The sequence below is a fragment of the Empidonax traillii genome, unplaced genomic scaffold (assembly GCF_003031625.1).
Source record: "Empidonax traillii isolate 1590-97213 ecotype Southwest subspecies unplaced genomic scaffold, ASM303162v1 scaffold569:size410440, whole genome shotgun sequence".
In the NCBI taxonomy this organism is placed as follows: Eukaryota; Metazoa; Chordata; class Aves; order Passeriformes; family Tyrannidae; genus Empidonax; species Empidonax traillii.
This window is the reverse complement of record NW_020955762.1, coordinates 10,820-33,893: the sequence shown is the minus strand read 5'-3', so window position 1 is coordinate 33,893 and position 23,074 is coordinate 10,820. Positions and strand designations below refer to the sequence as shown.

The 23,074-nt window shown below is 39.5% G+C and overlaps 1 protein-coding gene across 6 annotated transcripts in view; it reads left to right on the top strand.

The window, feature by feature from the left end:
• SLC12A4 (solute carrier family 12 member 4) overlaps positions 1–22,131 on the top strand; it is a 51,025-nt gene extending 28,894 nt beyond the window's left edge. For 4 of the 6 annotated variants that reach the window (XM_027897936.1, XM_027897941.1, XM_027897942.1 and 1 more), the window contains 22 exons: positions 1,653–1,799; positions 2,391–2,445; positions 2,777–2,907; positions 3,350–3,591; positions 5,154–5,368; positions 6,368–6,532; positions 6,618–6,716; positions 8,437–8,494; positions 9,011–9,185; positions 9,569–9,687; positions 11,165–11,263; positions 11,566–11,685; positions 12,440–12,544; positions 13,536–13,704; positions 14,777–14,972; positions 15,658–15,827; positions 15,993–16,124; positions 16,221–16,328; positions 16,976–17,160; positions 17,902–17,916; positions 19,836–19,969; positions 20,979–22,131. In XM_027897936.1, the coding sequence (XP_027753737.1) occupies positions 1,653–1,799; positions 2,391–2,445; positions 2,777–2,907; positions 3,350–3,591; positions 5,154–5,368; positions 6,368–6,532; positions 6,618–6,716; positions 8,437–8,494; positions 9,011–9,185; positions 9,569–9,687; positions 11,165–11,263; positions 11,566–11,685; positions 12,440–12,544; positions 13,536–13,704; positions 14,777–14,972; positions 15,658–15,827; positions 15,993–16,124; positions 16,221–16,328; positions 16,976–17,160; positions 17,902–17,916; positions 19,836–19,969; positions 20,979–21,070 (2,931 nt within the window). In that variant the 3' untranslated portion in view covers positions 21,071–22,131. The remainder of the gene's footprint in view (positions 1–1,652; positions 1,800–2,390; positions 2,446–2,776; positions 2,908–3,349; positions 3,592–5,153; positions 5,369–6,367; positions 6,533–6,617; positions 6,717–8,436; positions 8,495–9,010; positions 9,186–9,568; positions 9,688–11,164; positions 11,264–11,565; positions 11,686–12,439; positions 12,545–13,535; positions 13,705–14,776; positions 14,973–15,657; positions 15,828–15,992; positions 16,125–16,220; positions 16,329–16,975; positions 17,161–17,901; positions 17,917–19,835; positions 19,970–20,978) is intronic. The other 2 variants (XM_027897937.1, XM_027897940.1) reach the window with 1 other exon arrangement.
• Positions 22,132–23,074: the final 943 nt, after the last annotated feature.

The following is a 23,074-nucleotide window of genomic DNA, read 5'->3' as shown; positions in this document are numbered from 1 at the left end:
AAATTCTGAGTTGTAACATGTAATTACAAGTTGAAGCACTAAATTCCTAGGCTTCTTATTGTGATCTTATAAACACTTAATTCTTCTAGTGTTGCCATTATGTCGTGATGGTCCAGTAAAAAACACACAAGAAGGCTGATTCAGGGCAACATAAGAAAAGGCCTCCTTTATTAAAAATCCTAGCTCCTTTTATGTCATTGTCAAAAAGCAGCAAGCAAGTAGCAAGCAGCAACAACATCCTCATTGGCCACTTGTCATTACTGATACACTTGGCAGCAATCGTGAGACACCTGCAGATGTCCAAGGACAAGGCTGTGGTTCTCACATACCAAATCTACGGAGTCACAGTCCACCCTCATTCCCCAATTAGACTGTGTATAAAACTTACTTATCTTCAAGGCCACACTCGAAAGTTTCCCAAGTCAATCTCCTCTTCCAGGGAGCTAACAGACCCACTGTTAACCCCTACATTCTAGGATTTTGCTTTGTGTACTGAATACACTATTGACTTACCTTAGGTAAAGTTTTTGACAGCCATTTTATCATTTTAAGAGTAATGTGCTTGTCTTTAGTCATTAATCCAAAGCAGCAGTACTTTTTTGTTTAAGAAGGTACATGTGACCTGTTTATTTTTGCATTGAGGTAATGCTGTGTGGAGTCAAATTTGAACAAGTGCTGTCACCTCCCTTTAATATCCTTATCATTTAAATGATTGTTCAAGAGTTTCTTTAAATGTTGTCTATCTATAATATATTTTGTAATTCAGGTTTATAGAAGGGAGCATAAAAAGGGATGAGCCTTTGAGAAGTTACACTCCATTCCCCCTATGTTTTAGAATTCAGTGTAATTTTAAATGCAAATGGAAACCTCAGAAAGCAGAAGTAATGAGATACCTTGGCAGGAAGCCACAGAGATTTGGGACTCTGAAATGCTGCTGGTGCCAGTGGGCCAATGCAGCAAACACTTTTTATTCCTTGAAATGAAACCCTTTGATGTCATAATTTTGGATCTGACTATCCTTTGACAATAACTATTTGGGCAAAGGAGAATTCTGCAGGATGCCACCCATTCACTTCCTGTGAAGTCACATAACTAACCTTTATTTTCTCAGTTGCTGTCAAAAGTGATTCAGAGTCTGATGCTGACATTAAACATAGGAAAGGGCAGAACCATTAGTTTTACATGGAATATATAAAATGGAAGAAAAGATATTATACGTGTCTCCACATTGCTTCCAAATCTTTTCTAGTTGTAGCATTGATAAAGTGTGTTTTCCATGGAACTAATTTATAAACTGGGGAGTGGGGTAGGATCAGTCTTACTCGGGCTCTGCACCCTTTGACAGGTTTCATACTTGAATATCTGTGGATCTACAATAAAACAAATAAATACCTTTTTTGTTGTTAGTAATTGGGGTTAAGTGCTAAAGGGTAATTACTTAAAATGTGAAGATGTGATAGGGTCAGCATTTTGCTCAGAAATTCATGATTTTGGACTTTGCTTTGTGTTTTGTGGAAGTCTAGCACAACAGTATCTATCTACCTTATGTTTTCCATGTTTCTGCCATTTAAAAAACTGAACTTCTGGGCTTTTTTGGTTATCTGTGCTTTGAATAATTTCAGTTAGTGAATATAAACTTTTTTTTTTTTCAGTCACCCAGCATGGGCACCCTGATGGGGGTGTATTTACCATGCATGCAGAATATCTTTGGGGTTATTCTCTTCCTTCGGCTGACTTGGATGGTGGGAATGGCTGGAGTCCTTCAGTCCTTCCTGATTGTATTGCTTTGCTGCTGTTGTGTAAGTATTTAGGTAGAATAATGCATACGACATAACCTCTGTAAAACTACTGAGAAACTTGGAGGGGCAGCATTGTAGATGCCTGTGGAAAGAGAAGCCAGATTTATGCTAGACACTCTCTGATGTTCATAGCTGTGGGATTTTTTTTTTGTTTGTTTATATTTTGCTAGTTCTTCTCAAATGACAAAGTTTATCTAGTGTAGATACAGTCTTAAAAATAGTGGTTTTTCAGCAAACAACTGTTTTCCATGCCCTTCCCAGGTGGTGACTGCCTGCTTTGCTGGACTAGCCCTTGTTGGAATTGCAGCTCTGCAGATGAAGGGACACCTGTGTTCTCTTGCTTTATCTGCAGACACCTGCTGTTTGACCTGATAAAGCAGTGGCCATCCCTCAAACAGAAGTCTCAACAGCTTGATGATGATTAAATTCCTCCTACTCTTGTTTCTTTTTTTTTCTTTTAGATAATGACAGGCAGAATAAATAGAAATACTGTATCCTCTATACAGTGGAAGCTTTATTTTATCGAGAAAGAAGTTTATGTTTTAAAAAGTGTTGTTGACATAATTGCTTCCTTTTCCCTGTTTTCCCCAGACTATGTTGACAACCATATCAATGAGTGCTATTGCCACAAATGGTGTTGTTCCAGGTAAGCGTGGTTAGCAAATATCTCGTTTATGCTAAAAAAAAGAAAAAAAACCCCTCAAAACCTAAGTTGCTATAAGCTGTTAACATGATTTTTTCCAGAGAAATTTGCTTAATCCAGGATACAAAGCCTGAATTTATATCTAGTACTTCTTCTTAGTATCAATAAGGCTAAAGATTGGCTTATTTGATTTTTACCTCTGTGCTAACAAAACAGATATTTAACTGAATATCAGAATAGCTGATACACAGTATAAAATTGTTGTATTCTTGTGAATATTTAAAAACTTATAACAGTCAATTACAGTTTTACTCTCACTTTTCTTGTTTCATAGCTGGTGGCTCCTATTTCATGATATCTAGATCTTTGGGGCCAGAGTTTGGTGGAGCTGTAGGGCTGTGCTTCTATTTGGGAACAACATTTGCAGGAGCAATGTATATCCTTGGTGCCATTGAGATTTTATTGGTGAGTAGTACTGCAGTAGTCCTGCTTTAAAGACACATAACATACAGAAAGTACCACAGTATTCTTGTCCCATATTTGTGTACATATTTACAGGAAGAGATAGAAGGTCTCCAGTTTTGTGGTGTCCAATTCTGTACTATTAGTGCTTCCCTTTGGAAGCTGCACACTCTGTGGGTGTCCAGACAGGAAGCCCTTCTGACAACACAGATGTGGAAGTATGACTTAATTCAAGACTCACACTCATCACTGATAAAGTTGGCTCAGTTGTTCTACTGACGTAGAGTGGACTGTTATCTCTTGACTTTTCCTGTTCAGATGAAGATTTCCAGTGAAGAGCATGTTGCAAAATGGAAAGTGATTTACATTGCCAGTATAGGTACATGATCCTTGACAGAATTCTCTTTCAGTGTTCCTTCAGCTTGCTTTTGCTTTCTCATTTCAGACATATATTGTGCCACAAGCAGCAATTTTTCATCCATCTGGTGCCCACGATGCTTCCAGTGCCATGCTAAATAACATGAGGGTGTACGGCACTGTATTCCTCATCTTAATGGCAGTGGTGGTCTTTGTAGGTGTCAAATATGTAAACAAATTTGCTTCCCTCTTCTTGGCCTGCGTAGTAATATCCATACTGTCCATTTATGCTGGAGCTATCAAGTCCATCTTTGATCCACCTGAATTTCCGTGAGTAGTATTACTGGATGTGGGTATAGCTTTGCTAATGGGTCTGGAAGTTGGGGTTTAATGGTAGGTTACTTAAAACTTGTGCCTAATACATTGTTGAAGCTACCTTTTTAGTGAATTACTTCCAACATTTTCAACTGTGAGAAACAGGGCACCTCTTAGGAATGTGATGGTGGGGTCATGGTCAGGCCCTGGTCTGGGAGCAGACTGGTCTGCCCCATGAGCCCTGCTCTGCACACAGCCATATGCTCCTTGGCATGATGGCAGTTAAACATGTAATACAGCTTCTTAAACTCAGAGCTGGAGCAGCAATAATGTGGATATATGTGTGTTTTACCGGGAATGCAAACAGTGTTTTCTGATGCTGCTGACAAGAGATGAATAGAAGGGAAATAGAGGAGTTGAATCTGTATAATTATTCACCTCCTAAAGTGTTGTGACTATAACTAAGTACTTGCAATGCTCAATATCAAATATCCCTTTGGATATTTAGGGCCCAATGATTATAGTGTTTTAAAACAGTGAAGGTTTACATCAATAAAAATAAAACAGTGTCTCTGCCTCTATTATCTCGACTTATTCTTGCATGTTTTCCCCTATCAGCTGTATTTTTTTTTTTTAAGTCACTAGACAGTGTATTTATTTTTAATTCTGGAGGGGAAGGCTTCTCTGAAGTTACAGTTCATGGGCCTGCAAAAATGGCCCTGTCTCTTTCATTTTGCTGGCTTCAGTGATTGGTGAGACCTATGAAACAATTAAATGTATTAAAATGGAAGAAACTTTTTTCTTTTCCTACGGGTGTTTTCTGACACCATAAAGAGAAGCTGAATGAACTTCTGGCAGCAGCAAGCTGTGATGTTGGATCACTGTGTCTTGTGGAACTGTTTTGGAGAAGTGGATTAACATTTTTTCAATGCTGGAATAAGTGATGTTTATGGTTAGGTGAAATGCAACAGCCACTGGAGGATTTTAGCAGTTACAGACAGTATCTTCTGACAAGAAGACCCTTGCTTATTGTGAATGAAATATATGTTCCTAATTGTGAAGCTAAAATGTCAGGGGTCATTCAAGTGCTACTATACAGAAACTGGGATAATAAGGTTCCAAATATATTTAAATAGTTTGAATTCTAGTACTTGTTAAGTTTCTTCCACTTCAGTAGTTCTTTTTAACAAAAAATGCCCTCCCTCCCCCACCCCCCAGAAAGCCAAAACACCAAAAAAAACCCCCAAACAAACAAAAAAACCACAACCCCCCCACAACCTAAAGTGGCCTGATCTTTCCTTTGCATTGTTTAAGGTAAATTGACCAAATTCAATTAATCATATTGGTGTAACTTTTTATCCCTCTCCCAAAACTGTTGAAAAAACTCTATACTTCTGACCCTTAAAGGGAACAGACAGTCTTTGTCCTGCTGCCACCATGCTTTTGAAGGTAAGAAACTATGTAGGAGATTAGAGTAACTTGAAGCTTCCACGATATGAAAGAAGAACTATGGGGAAGGGTGGATTTCATTTTACTGGTAACATACAATAACCCTGGTGTTCGTGTTTGCTTTCCAGGATTTGCATGTTGGGCAACAGGACTTTGTCAAGAGATCACTTTGATGTTTGTGCCAAAACTATAGTTAAGGATAACATAACTGTGGCCTCTAAGCTTTGGGAGCTTTTCTGCCACACTACAAACTTAACTGAAGAACACTGTGATGAATATTTCCTAATGAACAATGTCTCTGAGATAGCAGGAATTCCGGGAGCTGCTAGTGGCATTTTAATAGGTATGGTAGAATATTTTTTTTCCCCTAAAGAGGAGGCATGCTCAGCGGTTGAAATGGGTTGAACTTTTCCCTGCTGGTTAAGAAAGAGGGACTGAAGAAATGTAATGACAGTGAAGGAAATTATTTTCAATAAAGAAAACCAAATCTTATAATCTTTAAAAAGAGGAGAGGGCACTTTTGTCCTGATACAGTACTTGTGTGCTGTAAAATTGATAAAATTTGCCTTGTACATCTTATAATTTCAGCAGAAAGTTGGCTATAATTATAAATTATACTAACATGAGTAAGTTATTAAAATTTTTCAGAACTCTGCATAGTGACAACTCTCCATTTAGACAGATTAAAGATTATGTCCTGAAAGATAAGAGTACTTGTATAGAAATAGCGTGTCTCTTGCTTTGCCCACTCTTGAATAGAATGTCATTGAAAAGTGTTCATTATTGAAAAGAACTCCAGGGAACAGCTGCTTTGTGCAGGTGCTGAGTGCTGAAGGTTCCCATTTCCACAGAAACCAGCATTCTAGTTTCTAAAATGGACTCAGCATTTTTTAGTGAAATTTCAAATACCAAACATACAATTCTGTAATTCTTTCATTGACTGAAGAACAAATCTGTTCCTGTCTAGAGAGCTGCTAAGTATTACTGCTTTGCATTCTCTGAGCTACTGTGTGTGGTAGGGCGGTTCGTAAATCTATTCAGTATTTCCTTGGGTTAAAATAGGTATGAAGTTGAAAGAATGTTACATTTAGTAATAATAAAGGATAAATTGCTTAGACTTCAGTCAGCTATTGATATACATTTGTGGGTTTCTTATACGGATTCCTTTGAAAACATGCAGTATAAATTTTCTTTCATGTAACTTGTATATGTCTTCATTTGTGTTGATCACTGAACTGCATTTGTAATCCTCAGTTGTAGATGCATTACAATGAGAACATAATATAATGAGTTTGAACTGAAACATGCTCTTCTTTTCTGTGGTGTGATAATAATCTTGAAGACAACTTATGGAGCAATTATTTGGAGAAAGGAGAGATCCTGGAGAAAGCACATCACCCATCTGTTGATGTAGCAGGCCAGAAAAACAACCTGCACCTGTATGTGCTTTCAGATATTGCTACTTCCTTCATGGTGCTGGTTGGCATCTTCTTCCCTTCAGTGACTGGTGAGAATGCTGGGATGAGAGGACATCTTGGGGCTTTGAACTTCTTCCTGCCCCGTGATCTTATATCCTGAAAATGTATTTTCAGGTATCATGGCTGGTTCAAACAGATCAGGGGACCTCAAAGATGCGCAGAAATCCATTCCTGTTGGAACAATTCTTGCCATTGTCACCACATCATTAGTCTGTATCCTTTTATAATTAGTAGAGTTCTGGTACATTGTATCTGGTTTGTGGAACTGCTTTCAGGTCACCAAGTTATCTGTGTGAGTATAACTTGTCAGTAGAAAAAAAAAACAACCAACGACAAAATAACAGTCCTTGGGCTGAAAGCATTGGAATTATTACCCTGCTATTTTCCGTCCCGCTTTTTTGTGGTGAGTTCTGTTGTTTTGCGTTTCCATTACTGTTCTTTGCTACACAGTGATCTACAGCTTTTCAGACCTTTTATTTGGAGTGACTTTAAGGAGTATAGGTTGTCTTGAACATTTTAGGACAAGATAAACTGTAGTTAGAAATGAGACTAGATGTTCCCGAGGGTTTCTTCAGCTCTTCTGACCTTAAATCATGGAATCATAGAATGAACCGGGTTGGAAGAGACCTCCGAGATCATCAAGTCCAACCCTTGATCCAACCCCACTGTGATTAGTAGATCATGGCACTCAGTGCCACATCCAGCCTCGTCTTAAAAACCTCCAGGGACGATGAATCCACCACCTCTCTGGGCGAGCCATTCCAATGCCTGCTCACTCCCTTTGTAAAGAACTTCTTTCTAATATCCAACCTACCACAAGGGCTTTGCTTAGGAAATACTGTCTTCATCTCTCCTCTCCTGCTAAAGAGATTAAACCAAGGTCTTTCAGCTTTATCTAGCTCTTGGAGTCCTAAATGACAATCTTTCAACATAGGAGATTAAAAAGAAAAAAAGTCGAAAGAACTTTCTGAATAAATCCTACCCAAAGGGCAGCTGGCTGAGATGGTGACTCTCCTGGAAATTCTGCTGTTTCATTCCTGTTTTTTGCCAAACCTTGCCTAACTGTAAATCAGGATCCCAGCTTGCTTACTGCAGCTTCTTAGGAACATAGCCTTCCCTAGTTGTTATTTTGGGAACTGGCCCTGTATGAAGAAGTCAGCATTTCCTGTGAACATAATAAATACTAAACCAGGTCCGGACATAACCCCCAACTCTGTTGACAGTTTAGAATTGACTGAGTAACTGGATGTGTTGGTTTCATACGCCACCCTGTGGGAGCCTGACACCGTGGTCTTTAGGAGGGAGACGTTTCCCATTTTATTACACTTTGTAATTTAGAGTTGCATGTCAGGGGTACAATTTAAGATTTAACCATTCATGTGAACTTAATTCACAAGGTCAAAAACATTATGGATTGCCAGATCCAAAATCCATTTTGTCTTGCACAATGCAGAAGCAGTACAGTTTAATAACAAACTTCATAGTTAAAGACCTACTGGTGATGTGAATGCCATCAGAGACCACAGATAAGAACATGCAAGGTAATGGGTTGCTGTATGTTCAAAATATCTTCAGACACAGGGAAAGGAGAGAGAAAGGATAGTTTGATATCAACTTCTGTGCTAGCAGAAGATTAAATTGACATTTTAGTATAAAAGTGCCTCATTCGATTTTGTCTTCTTTATCAGAACATTTAAAACTGTTTTAAAAACTGAAACTTTGAAGAACAACTTTGTTACTTTAACATAAGAAGCTTTCTATGAACTGTGAGACATTAATTTACTCACAGCTTTATGATGTACTTGTGGAGATGCTGCAGTGCAAATATTGTGGGACGGAGGAGCATACTCTTCTTTCCACAATACTTTCTATGGGGGTTTTCATCTGCCATGTCTTAAGAAATCTTACTTCCTTAGCACACTCTGTCCTCAAGACTTCAGTTGTGTATTATTATTTGGAGCCTGCATAGAAGGTGTTGTCCTGAGAGATAAGTAAGTTGTACTGCTTTAATGCTCTCCTTTCTTTTTCTTTTCTTGCACAGTAGGTGTGTTTTTTTTCCATCTTGTCACCTCCTTCCTCCTGTAAATCTCCCTGCCCTTAGTTCTTTTTGGCTTTTACTTATGAGTGCCTTTTAAAACCATATTTGTATGTAAATTGTAATCAATGTTTTGAGAATCAACTTGTATTTGATTTGATGTTTTCTGGCATGGTTCCCTCAGATTTTCCATCCTGCGTTTCTCTAGGTGAAAGTGAGAAATATTGTTGTGATAATACAAAAATTTAAAAATATATATAATGAAAATAAAGTTTTCAAACTGTTGGAATCAGGCTGCAGACACTTCCTATATGTGTATCAAGAGTAACTCAGTTTGTTTACTACTTTCAGTATTTCCTGGTCAAGAAAATAGTATTTAATAGTATTTAATAATATGTAAATGACATCTTAAAACTGACCTAAAAAACCCAAACCTGAGTCTTAGCTAAATGCCCCCTGTCCCTCTCTGCAGGTACGGTGATGCGGTGAACAAGAACTTGGTGGTGGGTACCCTGTCATGGCCCTCACCATGGGTCATTGTGATAGGATCCTTCTTCTCCACGTGTGGGGCAGGTCTGCAAAGCCTCACTGGAGCCCCCCGGCTGCTGCAAGCCATAGCCAAGGACAACATCATCCCTTTCCTGTGGGTTCGTACATCTTAAAAATGCATTCTGTACATACTGCCTAACCAGCTGCTTGACTTTATGCTCTTGGAAATTAGATTTATTTTCCCTAGTTTGCCCAGCACTGAAGTGAGGGTCAATATTTTTTATTTTGATGGTTTTTTTCCTTTGTTAAAAACCAGGAATACTGTTACGGAGTTTGATTAGATGTTATATGGTAATTTATCAGGAAGTTGAACAGCTAATTCAGTGAAGCATAAAAGGACATTAGAATAACTTGACTCCTGGTTCTAGAGAAGGAATTATGTAGGAAAATGACTACTGTTTTTAAAAACGTAATCTGCTTTTTTTCCATTACAGCCTTATGAAATACTTGGCAGATATGCTTAATGTTTCTGTTTCTTCAGATCTTTGGTCATGGAAAAGCGAATGGTGAACCGACATGGGCTCTTCTGTTAACAGCATTGATTGCTGAGCTGGGAATCCTTATTGCTTCACTTGACATGGTGGCTCCAATTCTCTCAATGTAAGAAACAGGCTGGTTGCTGTTAAGGGAGGGGTGGGATTAAGAATACTCTTTTGAATTTTGCTAGTTTGATTGTCTTTCAGAACCATAGCTTTAACCATAAAGCAAATTACTGGAGTCTCGAGTTCCACTATCATTATTTCTATGAATCCTCTGACTTCAGGCTTTTCGTAGAAGCATAGAATTATAGAATTAACTGGGTTGGAAGAGACCTCCGAGATCATCAAGTCCAACCCTTGATCCAACCCCACTGTGATTACCAGATCATGGCACTCAGTGCCACATCCAGCCTCGTCTTAAAAACCTCCAGGGATGGTGAATCCACCACCTCTCTGGGCAGGCCATTCCAATGCCTGCTCACTCCCTTTGTAAAGAACTTCTTTCAAATATCCAACCTAAACCTCCCCTGGCAGAGCTTAAGCCTGTGCCCTCTTGTCCTGTTGCTGATTGCCTGGGAGAAGAGGCCGACCCCCACCTGGCTACAACCTCCTTTCAGGTAGTTGTAGAGAGTGATGAGGTCACCCCTGAGCCTCCTCCAGACTAAACAACCCCAGCTCCCTCAGCCTCTCCTCATAGGACTTGTGCTCCAGTCCCTTCCCCAGCCTCGTTGCTCTTCTCTGGACCCGCTCCAGCACCTCAATGTCCTTCCTGAACTGAGGGGCCCAGAGCTGAACACAATACTCAAGGTGTGGCCTCACCAGCGCTGATCTTCCCCCCTCACCAGGGGAAGAATCACTTCCCTGCTCCTGCTGGCCACACTGTTCTTGATGCAGGCCAGGATGCCATTGGCCTTCTTGGCCACCCGGGCACACTGCTGGCTCATGTTCAACCTCCTGTCCATCAGCACCCCCAGATCCCTTTCCGCCTGGCTGCTCTCCAGCCACTCTGTGCCCAGCCTGTAGCGCTGCAGGGGGTTGTTGTAGGCAAAGTGCAGGACCCAGCACTTGGCCTTGTTGAACTTCATCCCATTGGAGTCAGCCCATCTCTCCAGTCTATCCAGATCCCTCTGCAGAGCCCTCCTGCCTTCCGGCAGGTCGACACTCCCTCCCAACTTGGTGTCCTCTGCAAATTTGCTAATGATGGACTCAATCCCCTCCTCTAAATCATCGATAAAGATGTTAAACAGGACTGGGCCCAGCACTGATCCCTGGGGGACACCACAGGTGACTGGCTGCCAAATGTACATTTGTTTCTGCTCTGGAGTATTCTTGAATAGTCAAGTTTTTAGTGTATTTTATTTGGTTTGGGAAAACAGTTTTATCACAGAGCACAGAAAACACTGATGAAGTGAACAGATCTAACTTGATCTAATTAAAAAATTGTTCTAACTACTTTATGCTAATAGTCCAGGCTAATAAAAATCACAGGCACATGTGACAGAGCAGCTGGATTTTGACTATAAATTACTTGTGATTGTATGCGACAGAATCTATACATGTGTGTTCTAAAAGGTTTTGCACTTTTTCTGCTCTTGCAGGTTTTTCTTGATGTGTTACCTCTTTGTTAATCTGGCATGTGCAGTACAGACACTTCTACGAACTCCAAACTGGCGGCCTCGCTTCAAATACTATCACTGGTAAGCAAAAGGCCAAACCTGTAATCTGCAGTGAGGCCTTGAGAAGAACCTTCTCTGTGAGGGCAGTTGGCAGTACATTGATGTGATATTCTTAGTGGACCAGACCCAGATATGTAATGGCATGAGAGTTTAATTTCAACAACAGGATACTAAAACTAATGGGGACTGGAGAGATCCCTTGGAATCTTTACTTTTACTGTGAGTTTAGAATAGACAGTTTAAAGAAAAAAGAGCAAGAGTGTAATTTGTTTGAAAGCTTTTTCTGCCCCACTAATTAGTAATACCTTTGCTTTTTCCTTTAGGGCCCTCTCATTTTTAGGCATGAGTATTTGCCTGGCACTGATGTTCATTTCATCTTGGTATTATGCTTTGGTAGCAATGCTTATTGCCGGCATGATTTACAAGTACATTGAATACCAAGGGTAAGTATTAACATGATGAAAATGGTTAGGAAGGGAGATTGGATCTATTTTTAATGAAGTATCTCAAGTGTTCACTTTTGGAGAAGGAACTGCACAGAGATAACTTGAAGGCATTCCTTATTAGTTCATGATTTTTAATTGTTTTGCTGTGTCAGTGCTAAACAAAAGCCCCTGAAGTGTGTTGTTGTTAAACCTCTAAAGGTGTTTGGTGAAACTTGAGTCACAGGAAGCAGAAAACTGGTTGGGGTTTATTTTCCTGCTATCTATGGCACATGATTCCTTCAGGCCCAGAACAACTGATGGCAATATCTAATTCCAGTTTATCTGGTGCAAAGGTCTGTCAAGAACAGTCCTTGAAAAGCTGAATCTACGGATTGGGTTGCCCAAGACTGATAATGTTGGATGGAGTCAGGCTGTAGTATGGCTGTATAAATTAATTTTGCTGAATGACTAAATCAGGTATTGAAATGCCAGATGTTTGTATATGCTTGGGAAACTTTCTCCAATCAAGGAGTGTTGATTACAAATTAAGTCCAGAATGGTGGTGTTGTCATATATATTTGACTGAAACATTTGCCTTTTTCTCATGCGATATCGGACGTTCATGTACAAATGATAAATATACATGTGATGTGTGCTATGTATCACATTATTAAACTCATTTTAAGGTAGTGATGTGTCTATAGCCTGACTGTAGGTGTACAGGTAAATGCTTGTGGAACCACATGTTGGCTAAACTGCGTGTTCTTCACAGTGCAGAGAAGGAGTGGGGTGATGGTATACGGGGCCTTTCGCTCAGCGCAGCAAGATATGCCTTACTCAGACTGGAGGAGGGACCTCCACACACAAAGAACTGGAGGTACTCATCTCAGACTGATAAAATGCACTGTCATGGTTAACTACTTACACTTAATGAATTGAACTGGACTCTAAACAAGAAGCTTTTGATCTGTGTGAATGAATTTAAATGCCCAGAATGCTAAAAAAAGAAGTGTTGACTCTGCAGTAAGCTTCCTTGTCACTGGCAAGCCCTACTCTATGGGCCCTGTATGGGCAGACCTTTCATGCCCTTTGGATCTTTAGTTGGACTCAAAATTGGTGAATTCAGAAGTGGAACCTGGGGAAACTGTGGAGTCTGTGAGTACAGATGTCCTGAGGTCAAAAATCTGAAACAGTGACCGTTATTCCCTCTAACTTTGTGTTGAAAACAGATTAAGTGGGCAAGAACCCTCCTCTCAGTTGGGCATTGTGCAACTCGTGGGTTCTGAGCAAGAGGACTAGGAATCTACCCAAGACAGAGTTTTATAAATATTTTTATACTTGCTCAACCATAACTTAAGACAGGAAATAATTTAATTGCTATGTAGCAACACCCTAGGGGACAGAAGACAGGTGGGATGTGTGTTTAGATGAAAATATTCATGTTTTCCATGTGTCAGATTTCCGAATACAGATTACAGATATTTTCTTGGCACAAGGATCCAGATAGATCTGGGAGAACAGCCTTAAAGTATGAACACATATTGTGTGCTCTAACAGTACTTAAAAGAGCCTTGAAAGACAAGCCTGTAAACAGAATGCTAATGCAAGCTTCTTAACCTAGGTGTATCAATGGGGTTTATGACTGTCAACACAATGTAGCAGCCGAATTCCCACAATATTTTACATCTGCTTTTAATCAAGAGAAATAAAATATTAAGTAAAACTCTTCTAATATGTGAGATACATAAAGAATGTATTGTTTCAGAGTCAATATTCAAGCACAGTATAAGTGATGAGAAGCAGTTTATTACAAGTTTTTTTGTTAAAGCTTTAGTTAAAAAAGACATTGCCTTTTTTATTTTCTCCAGGCCTCAGTTGCTGGTGCTTCTGAAGCTTGACGAAGATTTGCATGTAAAATACCCTAGATTGTTAACATTTGCATCCCAGTTGAAAGCTGGTAAAGGCTTGACTATCATAGGATCAGTGATCCAAGGGAATTTCTTGGAAACCTATGGAGAAGCCCAGGCTGCTGAACAGGTCAGTGTCTTAAACAAATTCCTGAAGTAGAAAGGGGCGAGTGGGCAGGTAATGCAAAATTTTGTTTCCTAATCATACATGGAAAAAAGTGTGTTGAAACATAGGGCTACTTGAGCAGTACTACAGCTGTTCAGTAAAGGGCTTACAAACATGGTTCAGCTGCCAATTGTGGCTTTGGGAATGCAAGATCAATGCTCACATCTTGTGTAAACAGCCTTACTGCATGTAACTGTCTTAATTTATAAGAAATAATTACTGTGGAAGTTCTGCATGCTGCTTAATGGAGGGAAGAGGACTATTTAGCTTTCTGAACATCCCAAGTAGCATTTCAGTAACTGTCAAACTTAGCAAATGTGCTCTGCCTTTTTCAGTGCGTTGATAAATTTATTCCAAAAAGCATTGAAGGATGGTCCTGAAAATTTGTTAAGAAATTACTTAATCTTCCTCATTCTGTAAACATGATATCATAGCCCTGTTTACATCTGTATAGCATCATCAGATCTCTTTTCTTCCCCAGAGGCATTTTATATAGGAAAATTGCTACAAAAGAAAAACTGATTCATGGGCCATGTGTTGACTAAGTTTAGTTTTTAAACAAATGAAGGGTACGCTTGATAGGTGTGTGGGATTTGGTGCTTATATTTGTAAATTTAATATAAACACAACATGTTATTTGGCAATCAGAAACTGGAAATCCAAATGAAGTCAGTTGGCCTCAGGTTAAAAAAGGTGAGTGTTATAGGATTAGAAAATGGAGAGTGAGATAGTAACGCAGATACCACTAACTACTATTATGAATAGGAGATAATGGCACAAAAAAAAAAAAAGACCTTAGTCTTAATCTATTAGAAATTATTATGTTTGGAAGAAAACTCTATTTTAAACAAGTATTACACACGATTAGTGGGTATTTTCTCTTTTGTTTTATTAAGGAAAGCAGATGAGCAGAACTTTGCATTGAAATGTGTTTTACCTATGGGCACGTGGACCAGGAATTTACATAGCAATCACATGATTGGGAAATACTAGGAGTTCCTTTCAGTTCTGCGGTTTATCCTTGTCTCTCTTGCAGACTATTAAGAATATGATGGAAATTGAGAAGGTTAAGGGATTTTGTCAAGTAGTTGTAGCCAATAAAGTTCGAGAAGGAATTGCTCACTTGATCCAGTCCTGTGGACTAGGTGGCATGAAGCATAACACTGTGGTGTTGGGATGGCCCTATGGCTGGAGACAAAGTGAAGATCCAAGGTCTTGGAAGACATTCATAGGTGAGCTTTAAAGCCTCTGTGTGATCAGATGTTGTGAACAGAGATGTTTATTACACACATGGTAAACAAAGGGGATTTTAATAGTATCCTTGTGAAATTGGTTCTGCATTTTAGTCTCCTTTTTTCTAGTATTGATGGTGAAGTAGATAATTTCTCACAAAACTGCTCTGTTTGAAATATCAGTTCCTGTAGGTAAAATGCCTATGAAAGATGCTCAAAGATTAATCTGGCAGCTAAAATTCATGTATAAAAAATTATGGACTTAAGAGATGCTGGTTTTATGGCAAAATATAATTTGTTTCTTAGATAATCTCTGTCTTGTCACAGAGAATTATCTGTCTTTTAACTTATCCTTCGCTACTGAATAACACTCTCCTTGCCTCTATCCCTCTCCTTCTCCTGTGGTGCAGTTACTTAACTCAGAGGAGATGATACTTAGCTTTGGAGATTGCTGCTTTTATTTCAAATGTGAAATAGGGCTTGTGTTCCTGTGAGTTGGCTTTATCCTGGCTTTGTCATTTGGACCACTCTGTCTATGCAAGCCTTACTGTACAAACTTTATTTAAGTGATTAGTTTTATGGTTTGCTGACATTTGCTCAGTGAGTAACTTTTTTGTTTGTTTGTTTTAATGATAGATCACTCTTGCAGACTTGGAAGTAACTATGTTCTTCCCCTTTTGGCCAGGTACTGTTCGTTGCACAACTGCGGCCCACTTGGCTCTGCTGGTTCCCAAAAATGTGTCTTTCTACCCCAGCAACCATGAGCGTTACAATGAAGGCAACATTGATGTGTGGTGGATTGTGCATGATGGAGGCATGTTGATGTTGCTTCCTTTTCTTCTCAAACAGCACAAAGTAAGCAGCTAGTCAGAACCTACTTACTTCCGCGTGCATTAGTTTAAAGAAACAAGGTCCAGTAGTAGACCCTGTATTGATAAATGCAAGTGGATATATTACAAAGTTTGTTTTGTAGAGCAGAATATTATTGGTTCAAATCCTGAGTTTGTTTTCTCTCACCAGGTTTGGAGAAAATGCAAAATGAGAATTTTTACTGTAGCTCAAATGGATGATAACAGCATCCAGATGAAGAAGGATTTGGCTACTTTCCTCTATCAACTCCGAATAGAGGCAGAGGTAGAAGTGGTAGAAATGGTAAGGGAATTGAGCCCATTTTTCACTTTATTATGCAAGTGGTGATATTTGGTTATCACTTGATTACAAGCATAATATTTGTCCTTATTTCTGCAGCATAATAGTGATATCTCAGCATATACTTATGAGAGAACTCTTATGATGGAGCAGAGATCTCAGATGCTGAGGCAAATGAGGCTGACAAAAACTGAGAGGGAAAGGGAGGTATGTCATTTGTGGTTCTTGGCTCTGGGCTGCTGAGGGGAATGACACAAAGGTTCCTTCCTGGTAGTGTGTTATATAGCTGCTGCTTAAATTTATTTTTCTGAAGATGCAAGGAAATACTTTTAGTGTAGCTTTTTTGTTTTCCCAAATTGCATATAGTTCTTGCTTTTTCTTTCTGTGGGATATCTGGTATTTGTCTCAATTTGTAGCATATCCCATTTTCCTACTGAAGGTGTCATTCCAGTTTGGACTTACAGGACATACAGCTATGAAACGTGCAGATGATCTAACTTTTCTGCATGTGTTTGTCCAGCTTATTTTAGTTGTCAGTTTTGAGTCAGGCTTGTCTGTTGTTTCTGACCATGTCATAATGTGAGTGAGACTGACTTCTTTTTCTTGTATAGATACAGACCTCTGTCAGTCCAAATTCTGCACAGCTTACACCCATCAAAACTATTTCAAGTCAATATAGTATGAAAGGTTATTGGCTAGAGCAGATGCCTGGTGTCAGAGCTGTCTTTAAGGCTACACTGATGGGACAGAATAAAAGATACAATGGAACAAAAAGCCATTCATTGCTTGAAGAGAACCAGAGAGAGCATAAAAGAAAGTCTCTGAGTTCAGCTTGTTGTTCATGTGCCATCTAGGCTCAGCTGGTAAAAGACAGGCATTCCATAGCACGTCTGGAGAGCCTCTACTCAGATGAAGAAGATGAGGGGGACCCAGTTCCTGAGAATATCCAGATGACCTGGACAAAAGAGAAATGTGATGCTGAGAAGCGGAACCGAGGCAGTGCTGTGGGAAGCTTTAGAGATCTCATCAGCATTAAGCCGTGAGTCTTGTCTCCGTGAACACCTTGCACCTCCTGAAACTCTACATGTGCTCTGCTTTTATTATCTTTTGTTTCATAATCCTTGGTTTAGCCTTGCACAACATTAAGGCCTGACTACTCAAAAGACAGCAGTTAGCCTCCCGAGAAATCTCTAACCAATTAAATGTGGCACACATCCCTCGTGTTTTACTTGGTATAGTCAAATTTCAAATTGGAGCTGTTAAAAATCCTATAACAACTTTCCTCGTCTCCCAAATACCTCCATAAAACACATCAGACTGATAATTTCACTGATCTGATCAGAATGAAACGAAAAGTCTGATAACTTTGCTATCTAATGGGTATTGTGGACGTTTAAGGCAGAAAGGAAGAAGCTATGGAGGTGGTGAATAATGACTTGCAAAAGAATATGTGTGTGATAAAACCCTCTGAGACAGACTTGATGCTGAAGGAGCACTGACATACCAACAGCTGTGATTACCGTGTGTGTGCCCCATGAGGAGCTAGAAGTAAAGGTTTATTTTGGTTTTGTATAAAGATGTCTGAATCTCCTGTGATTTCTTTGATGTCCTACATAGTACATGAAGAGTTCAGTCAGTCAGTTTTGCATATTTGGCAGAGTTCCAGATTTTTCTTCCTAATAAATCATGATTCAATTCTGTTTTAGGCTGAATCATACTGTAGCAATTCTGCTGAATTTGGTGTTAACTACCTGTACTTTTTCCTCTTCCATGCTTTCAGAGAGTGGGAAAACTTGTAAGTTTGTTATTTAACTTAGAAGTACATTAAGATGATTGAGAGGGAAGACTTCATTTTCTCAGCTAAAAGCAGGAAAACTGTATGTAATGATGGCAGAAAAGAAAAGGCATTAGAGTTGAGCAGTCTTAACAGTGTTTTAAAGGGAGCAGGATTAACTACTTAAGCTAAGAATTATTATAAGTAGGTTGTAACAAACTACAAGAGTTGTCCTGACAAGAACTAAGGATAGAAAACAATTACAGGTCTGAACCTGTTTTCTTAAGCAGAGTATGACACAAGCAGAGGGAAACATTACTCATTTAGAGAAACTCATTCCACAGTACTTCTAGGATGTTTTTTCTGGTAGTTTCTGGACACTAAGCAAACCCTTTCTTATAGCCTACACCTTTGAATCACTAGGGAGATGCCAATTTTAAATATCACTTTAGAGAAAACCAAATCTTCAGTTTTCAATTTCCTTTCCAAAACTATACACAGTTAATGACAGATGTGTTCCTGCTGCTGGTTTCCTCCTCACTTCCTGTAAACACACTTTGGCTTTCTGAAGCTGATGTGTTGAAGACAGAGGGTGTCCTTGCTCCAAATTAAATAAGAACATGAAGTAACAGCGAGATAGTTCACAGTGGGCAAATTCTGCTGTTAGTATAATAAACATGATTCTTCCCGCTGCATCTTCTATTTTCTAACTATATAAATTATTTATTTGCAAGTCTGAATATTTAGAAGAGCAGTGAAGTTTCTGAAGACTTTCACTTGTATTATGCAAAAATGAATTAATGAAACCAAAGATTCATATTTGATTTGTTTCTACTAATACTTGTTTTTAATATATTAAAATGAAGGAAAAAACCCAAGTGGAAAATCCTCAAAGCTGTAAATAAATTCTCCCTTTGATAAGTTTATTTCTGTATTGTATTTCCTTTTATGTTACCAAAATAGTGTTTGATTTCCTGTAAGAAGGAAACATTCCCTGGCTCTAAATGCCCAAAGGATGCTTTCAAGTTCAGTTCCTGCATGAACTGATGTTATTTTGTGTTAATGTATTCTGAATAAATAATGCTATTACCTCTCTTAACCTGGATTCTTAAGGAGCGGAGGCATATGAGATCATGCATCTATTCCCTTTTCTTCCATAACATTTGAAACAAGTGTCTACTCAAACTTTGAAAGCATGATTGAGATTTTAAGGATACCTGAGTAGAAGTGTTTTTGTAAATAGCTGGGCAGAGAGGTGGATTAGTGTCCAGCTGAAGGAGAGTGTCACATCCTTATTACTCTCCATAAAAGCCCTGTAGCAGACATACATCTAGCCCTTTGTAGGCTGCAATCCTGTATTTCCCTACCATGTGATTACAGTCTGTAGTAAACCAGGCTTTCTCTGGAGATGCCAACTGCTGTTCAACAAAAAGAGGGAAGTGTGCTCATGGGAAGTGTGGAGTGCAATGGTGCCAATCTTCTACTTGATCCTGATGTTTTTGAGAAGGAGTTTTCTGGTACGGAGAATGGAGAGGTGCATGACCTGTGCTTCCATGGGTGCAAGGGGTTCTGGACAGGGCTGCCCTAAGGGAAGGCTCTGCAGTCACAGGTGTCCATGGTCAACAAGCACATGCCTTTTTGTAAAGTTGTGTTTTGACTTCTTATGCAAGACTAAATCATCTCGATAAAATGCGCTCTTTGAAGAACAAAGTAGCTTTGTAAATTGATGACTTGACTCCAGAGATCCTACCAACAGACTAACTGTACCTGAAGAACTCTGAAATCTCTTTTGTATCTTAAGTGTGAAAAAACACTGTGTGTTGAGTTGACATTTTTCAGCGTATTTAGGAGATTTAAGGTGTGCTTTTAAGGACCTTTTTAATATTTCAGTTTTCAGAGGCATGTTTTTAACAATAAGTCTGAATGTACTTTTTCTACAGGAACCAGTCTAATGTCCGAAGGATGCACACAGCAGTGAAGCTAAATGAAGTTATTGTAAATAGATCCCATGATGCCAGACTTGTGCTCCTCAACATGCCTGGTCCTCCAAAGAATACTGAGGGGGATGAAAACTGTATCCTTTCAGGCGAGACCTGGGCCACACAGAAGGTCTTTCTTTAATCTGTGCTCTTGAATTCATTTTGCCACCAGTACTGTCGAGCTGTGATATGTGATGAAGTTGCCACTGGTTCTGTGGAAGTCTTGTTTGAAGGTTGGAATTTAGTCTTGTCTAAATTCCTACTTGATTTTATTTGTTAGTTTAATTTAATTCTCTATAGTGGATGTAGCAGATATTAAAGAAGGCATTCACGGCAGCCAGTGCTCTCGGCAGAGCAGTGTCTGAACTTGAGTCAAAAGGAAGTCCTGAAAGAGAAGGGAATATCTCAGGCATACTCGCACATCAGAGTTTGGGGCTTAGGTCCAAGTATAAGGCTCTGGTATGATAAAAATTCAGTCACAGTATTTTGGTTCTTAAAGGTTCTTGCACCATTCCCTTAAGCAAGATCAGAGCTGAGGGCTGTGAGCTGGAGAGAGATTGTTGGTACCACAATCTCCTGTCCACAGCTGCTCTTCAGCCTTGATTTGTACCATTAATTTAGCGTGTGCTAAAAAAAAGATGTCACTAGTCACAGACCAAATAGTTTCTTTCCCGTGAATCTAGATAAATCTAGTAGTAGTGGTTGTAACAGCTGTTTCACAAGAAAGGATAAAAACATGCCTCTTAGAATAAAGGGGTTTGAACCATAGCTACTGCAGCTCACGAGAGATTTTAAACTCAAGGTAATGGGTGAGGATGCATATTTCTCCACCCCTTCCTAGGGAGGATGAGCCACTGCAACTGAAAACTGCTCAGTATTCATGGGAGGGAGTGTGACACTGTGACCTGGTGCCACCAGCATCTCTGACAGGCTCAGCTTTAGGCAGTGGTAGGTTTGTTTTGGAGCTGGATGAAACTGTCTCTGTCTGACAGGTGGACAGCCCCTGGTCTCATCTCACATAAGCGTTACCACATAAACCCAATACAGAGGCTAATCACTGTATTTTGGTTTTGATTTCTTTTGTCCTTGACTTTTCTGAAACAGACATGGAGTTTCTAGAAGTCTTGACTGAGGGTCTGGAGAGGGTATTACTTGTTAGAGGCGGCGGCCGAGAAGTCATCACCATTTACTCCTGATTTAGAAGCTTCTAACACTGGTCTACATTTACCTTCTTGGTGACATTCCAGTTTTAAATGGAGAAGAAAAAAGGTTTTTGCCTTTCTCCTAATCCAGTCCTACTCATTGTCTTTCCATTTGCAAAACACATATCTTTTGGGATTGCAGTATTTGTTACACCATCCAATTAGCAACATAAATAATTGTGAAGCTGCCACATTATTCAGTTTCTGCTTTGGTACTCCAGCATTTGTGCATGTACTTTTAACACTAAACCTATTTTTAGTCAGCACTGCTATGTGCAGTATTTTTAGTAACTGTATGTAAAGTTAGGACATAAAGCCAGTTACTGTAAAAAGATTTAAAAAGCTTTTTCTATTAGTATTGGGGAATAGAAGTACATTATATAGCAGCAAGTTTCTGCTGAAGTTCAGCTATAAAGCATTTTCTAAGAGCACACTAAATTGTAAGAGAGGACTGAAAAAGCTTTCTTTTTCTGGGTTTATTTCCAGAATTAAACTCTCAGTATTGGATAAGAATTTATACTTTTAATACACTTATTGATAGAGATTTAAATAAATTGTGTTGATATAGTTGAAATTATGTATGTAGCTTACTGTAGGTTGTGTTGCTTCTGAGACTTCAGGTTCTGTGAGGCCAGATCCCTATTTATTTTTATATTTATTTGTCAGAAATATTGGATATGCAGATGCAGACTGTTTAGGAGAACAGAGATCTCACAATAAATTCTGAATCATCAGTGAATTGAAGGACCAGTCCTGGGCAGTTCTTTCATGCTTTAAATTTCTTGCAGACCATCTATCAAAGTACATTGAGCATATTAGAGCCCTGTGTGTAGAGCCAGGTGCTATGCTGCATGCACAGCAATGCGATGGCACTTGCACAAGTAAAAGGGACCTGCTGCTTCATTGTGTGCTTTATGCCCTTAGAGGGGAAAGAAGAAAAGAAGACCTATATTAACCAATAAGTCTCTGGAGATTTTATTAAGCCCATTAAGTTGTACTTTATGTACAGAACATTCGTATTTTTTCAATAAAATGTTGCATACACTTTGAACCTATTCTCTGGTCTATGTGCAATAGTGAATTACATAGGAACAGCCTCTCTGTTGTGCCATGGTCCCATGTTGGCACCACTGGATCCATGCTGAGAGCGGGAAGGTGGGTGGGATGTGCTGGTGCTCGCCTCAATGGCACAAGTCCTGCACAGTGGAGGTGCCAGCTCAGACTGCAAAGCAGCTGGGTGGCCTGAGGAAAGACTCCAGAGTTGCTACCACCAGTAAGAGTCAGGTCAAACTCTGCACCTGTGGACTTAAATACACACAAACTAGTACCCCCTCAAGATTTCTGACGAAAAGAAAAAATAAAATAGAAAATAAAATGAAAAAAATAAAAATCAACCCCAAGAAAACTGAAAAAGAAATGAAATTAAAATTGAAATAGAAGAGAAAAACCGCTTTTTGGTGCCCCCGTTTACTCCCTCCCAAACCCTTAAAATAGGAGGACCCTAAAAATTAGAGTGGGGCCCCCCAAAGCAGGAGGAAGATCCCCAAGGACCCAAAAAATTGGAGGGGAAGCCCCAAAATATCAGGGACGGACCCCAGAATAGGTGGGGACCAACAAAGGTGGATGAGGATCCTCAGAAGTAGAAGGGGGAAACCCCCAAAAGTGGGTAGGGACTGCCAAAAGTGGGAGAAGGGACCACAAAACATGGGGATATCAGGAATATCAGGAAATATCAGGAACGGGCCCTAAAACGTCAGTAAGTAGGGACCCCCAAAATTGGGGGGGGGGGGGGGGGAGAGAGGCCAAGGGGTCCACAGAAATGGCCCCCCCCCCCCCCCCAAGTTTGGGGGTCCAGAGGGTCTCACCCGTCCCTTTTGCCCCCCTCCCTACTGTGTATGGGGGCCATGGCCACCTCAGAAGAGAAATAATAAAAAAAAACTAAAAAAACCAAAACAAACCAAAAACCAACACAAAATCAAAAAGGATAAGAAAACTAAG